This window comes from Oncorhynchus masou, chromosome 31 (assembly GCF_036934945.1).
Source record: "Oncorhynchus masou masou isolate Uvic2021 chromosome 31, UVic_Omas_1.1, whole genome shotgun sequence".
Lineage (NCBI taxonomy): Eukaryota > Metazoa > Chordata > Actinopteri > Salmoniformes > Salmonidae > Oncorhynchus > Oncorhynchus masou.
Window position 1 is genome coordinate 87,921,294 of NC_088242.1, and position 4,508 is coordinate 87,925,801.

Consider the following 4,508-nt stretch of genomic DNA (forward strand, 5'->3'; position numbering starts at 1 on the left):
GCCAATAATTTGCCATTCATTTTTGTCCACTACGGGGGTGAATTCCCTTACAGAGAGATTGAGCTCTAGAACAAACAAATGATGGGGTTTTTAAACCATGGGGAAGGAACTGTGATAGGTTAGGAAATAGGAGGAGGTGTGTCTTCTGATTGATGATTGATTGTTGACTGATTGGGGAGTGATGATTTTCACCTGTGAGGGGAGAAGGAGAGAAAAGAAACACACACACAGGATACACACACACACAGGATAACTGTATCCGTAACAATCTCATAAGAATAATTTTAGGCATATGCACCTGGTGCTCTTATGTTTTAAATCTTTATTTAACTATTTTTTTGCAGCAGGCTTCTTGACTTTAGGCTTCTTCGATGCAGCAGGCTTCTTGACTTTAGGCTTCTTCGCTGCAGCAGGCTTCTTGACTTTAGGCTTCTTCGCTGCAGCAGGCTTCTTGACTTTAGGCTTCTTCGCTGCAGCAGGATTCTTGACTTTAGGCTTCTTCGCTGCAGCAGGCTTCTTGACTTTAGGCTCCTTAGCTGCAGCAGGCTTCTTGACTTTAGGCTCCTTAGCTGCAGCAGGCTTCTTGACTTTAGGCTCCTTAGCTGCAGCAGGCTTCTTGACTTTAGGCTCCTTAGCTGCAGCAGGCTTCTTGGGTACAGGTGCCTTGGGTGCGGTCTTCATGTTTTTCTCAAGGTGGTCCTCAATTTTGGGCCTCTTGGCGTTATTTACAGTGCTTCCAACTGTCCCAATTCCAAAGCTTTCAGCCTTCCTCTTCAGGTTTGGTTGGGCTTGGTGAATAGGCATAGCTGGAGGCAGAACAGGTGAAACAGTTACATCACAACATAAGTAATGAGATTATATTATAAATGTGTTTGGTTCTGAACAGTGGAAAGCGTAATTTGATAATTCTCCATGTAAAATCTTAGAATTACAAATGGTACCCACTTACTGTAGTTATAATTAATCACTGTAGATTTTATTTCATTTGCCATTCTTTCAGCACCCATGACACGAGACGATGCTGGAGGAGAACCTTGAGATGGAGGCATCCTTGAGGAGGATCCTTTTGATGGAAATATCAAAGAGAAAATACTAATGTATTAATGGTGCCTGCAACCATTGCACTGCAACATCCTGTTCCGTTTACTTTGTTTGTTGAACATAGAACATCATTGTCTGTAGTTCAATCACATTTGTTGTGTGCAATTAATAAGATCTTGGCATTAAACAAAATCAGGGGCGCAACTTTCACTGGGAATGCGGGGAACATGTCCCCCCACATTCTGAAATTGCATTTTGTCCCCCCCAGTTTTATCATTGGAATGTGATACAAAGCGAGGCAGCGGTGTGCTTCAGGACCATGCGGATGCCTCTGAGTGGTCGGGTAGGCTGTTTGGAGTGCTTCTCCGACGGGGGTAAAAAAACACACACACACACACACACAAAATGTATGTCCCCCCACTTCTAAGAACAAAATAGCAAATTATTGTGCATTTTGTAAATATTATGATATACCAACAGAATTTACTGAGCATTATACAGTGTTTGATAAAGTAGATCACGTTTTTTATCACATTTTTCGTATAAACAGTATAAACAGGCATAGCAGTGCTATATCTATGTAAACAGGGCTATTCTATTTGAAACTGAGCTGGTCTGGGAGAAGTGAAATGGGTAAGTAGTACTGACCTAGTGCCATTTGGCTTGTGAGGACATGTGCCGGTGTGTTCAATATCTGGCTGGAGGGGTCTAGATTATGCCATGTGGTTAACATCATCTTGCAAGCAGCATCACCTTTACTAATCACCATATCAATAAGAGAACGTGCCTTGTCAGCCCTCTCAGGGTTTTTTTGTATCACCTCTTCTGCCTCGAACTTGTTGATAAATCTTCTGCCTTCATGTGGATGCTGAAGTCTGTCTAGTAGAGCCTTGATATTAGCCTCTGTCACCAGGCTGACAAACTGCTCCCGGACATCATTCAATTGATTGACTATCCAGACAGAAGAGCACAATGAAAATAAGAAGATCCAAGTTTCAGTATGTTGCTTCAATTCCATCAAGATATCAATTGCATTCCTGCCAATACAAGGAGTGCGGTGAACCCTTATCTGTAATAAACCTGATCTGAAGACATCTGACGTGTTCTTGCCGGACAGACCTGTGGCAGCTGTACCGTATCCACTGGCACCTATAGCTCTCTACTAGTACCAGTTCTACATGGTCCTCCCTGATCAGCCTTTAGTATTTTTCAGTCGGCATTAAATAATGAAAACGTTTACAACTATTGACTGACAGCGAGTCGATGTAGTCGGAGGTGCAGTTTGCCCACACTCGTCGTTGCGCAACTCCATCATAGGTTGTGGAGTTGAGTTTTTGGCTAGTGATTACTCTTGACTGGTAGAAATGAAAGTGAAATTGAAATTCTGTCCTCAAAGTTAAGACATTCTCTCATATCAAAAACGTTTAGCAAAACATATCTCTATAAGGCACATATATTTAGTACTTACCAGCCATTTGGTTTCAGAAGAGTGAGATATTGTTTTGACTGTAGGTAAACTGGGTGGGTGTCGATTGGGGTTTCGAAAAGGAAGTTGAAGTTTTGGGTGTGTCTTCTTCTTCTATGATACAATTGCAGTCCGCAAACCAACATTAAAGGTGCATTCCGCCAGCTACTGTGATGGAGTGTAAATGAATTAATATAACTTATATCTTGTTTCAGCTAACTGGTCTACAATTTCATTCCCTTCTACACCTGAATGTGCTGGGACCCAGCAGAATCTAGGTGTCGCCCATCTTCCTCATTATCCCCTGGGTACTTATACCTGTGTTCTCTGTTGCCAGTTCATCTTGTTTGACAAGTCAACCAGTGGTTTTCTCAGCTCCTGCTTTTCCCCAGTCTCCCCCCCCCCCTTGCCTGTCCTGACTCTGAGCCCGCCTGCCTGACCACTTTGCCTGAGCCTGCCTACCATCCTGCACCTTAGTCTCTACTCTGGATTACCGACCTCTGCCTGACCTGAGCTTGCCTGCCGTCCTGGACCTTTGCCCCACTACTCTGGATTATCGACCCCTGCCTGCCTTGACCTGTCATTTGCCTGCCCCTGTTGCTGTAATACACATTGTTACTTCAACAAAGTCTGCATTTTGGTCTTACCTGAAACGCGATAGCCCCCACTGGAGGGCAACTATTGTCGGCAACAGTTCAACTCAGTATACTGACAGTTCATCTATTTGTCTTCTACGTATGTGCACATCAAATTTGGGAACTTAAAATGCCTGCTGCTGTGCGCCCACTATCTGGGTCCTTAGATCCATCTGTGAAAAGCGGTAAAAAGCATCAACCAGTTTTCCTTTATCACTGACTACTGACCATTCTTTCCTTTCCTCTACCCAGGTTAGATCAACAATGAGATCTGGGAGTAGCCATGGAGGAACATACTCTATCACCACAGACTGGCCAACCTCCAACACCCTCAAATCGCTTTCATCAGCAAGCTTTCCAACTGTCCAACCAAAACCACTGCCTTGTCTACTAGTATATTCCCAACAGTCATCTAGAACAGTATTTATTTGTCATTTAACCTTTATTTAGCTAGGTAAGTCAGTTAAGGACAAATTCTTATTTTACAATGACAGCCTACCCCGGCCAAACCCTCCCCTAACCTGGACAGCGCTGCTGTATGGTAGCAGTGGGATGCTCAACCTCACAGCCTTTCAACCTACCATTTTCTTTACGCTGTATATCCAAAAGCATCTCACCAGGATTGTCAAAACCATAGGCATCAGATGAAATGGATCCTATTTTATCTCGAAAAGAGCGAATAAATAAGGAGGACAAAACCCAGTTATATAATCTCCCACCAATACCAAGTCTTTCCATCTTAATCAGTAGGCCTTCTCTCCACATCGTGTCATAGGCCTTTTCAATGTCAAAGACAGTATCCATTACTAGGCTGTCATTGTAAATAAGAATTTGTTCTTAACTGACTTGCCTAGTTAAATAAATAAAAAATAAACCTCTATGTTCCAGAAAATATGACATATGACAAAATATGATCTTGTTATGTACTTGAGTGAAGACCCAAAAGCGGTTTTAACAGAAAACAGAGTTCTTTAATGAAAAACAGGAATGGCATAAATCCTCTTCCAACGTAGTCAATGGAACAAAAAGAACGTTAGTATAATGCAGGATGCACCTGCCAGGCAGACTCCGACAGGATAGGACAAGGTGGAAGCAAACGGGACGACAGCTTGCTTCTGGCATCAAAAACACAAACAAGAATCAGACACTGAAAGTAGCAGGAACAGAGAGAGAAATAGAGACCTAATCAGAGGGGAATAGAGAACAGGTGGGAAAGAGTGAATGAGCTAGTTAGGGGAGATGTAGAACAGCTGAAGAATGAGAGACAGAGAAGGTAACCTAAAAAGACCAGCAGAGAGAGACAGAGTGAAGAGAAAGGACAGGAACAGACATAACAAGACATGACAGTACCCCCCCCACTCACCGAG

General features: G+C 43.0%; 1 protein-coding gene across 4 annotated transcripts; it reads right to left on the bottom strand.

The window, feature by feature from the left end:
• Positions 1 to 307: 307 nt before the first annotated feature.
• Positions 308 to 2,615, bottom strand: LOC135524704 (late histone H1-like). Of its 4 annotated transcripts, XM_064952464.1 has the most exons (4): positions 2,510 to 2,615; positions 1,690 to 1,992; positions 950 to 1,063; positions 308 to 806 (listed from the first exon to the last, which is right to left on the bottom strand). In XM_064952464.1, exons 1-4 carry the CDS (start codon positions 2,514 to 2,516, stop codon positions 331 to 333), a joined length of 900 nt encoding a protein of 299 aa, XP_064808536.1. In that variant the 5' UTR covers positions 2,517 to 2,615; the 3' UTR covers positions 308 to 330. The 4 variants fall into 4 exon arrangements, with proteins under 4 accessions (XP_064808536.1, XP_064808537.1, XP_064808540.1 ...); XM_064952465.1 differs by lacking the exon at positions 1,690 to 1,992 and having other exon boundaries at positions 2,510 to 2,610; XM_064952468.1 differs by lacking the exon at positions 2,510 to 2,615 and having other exon boundaries at positions 1,862 to 1,949.
• Between the last annotated feature and the right edge of the window lie 1,893 nt (positions 2,616 to 4,508).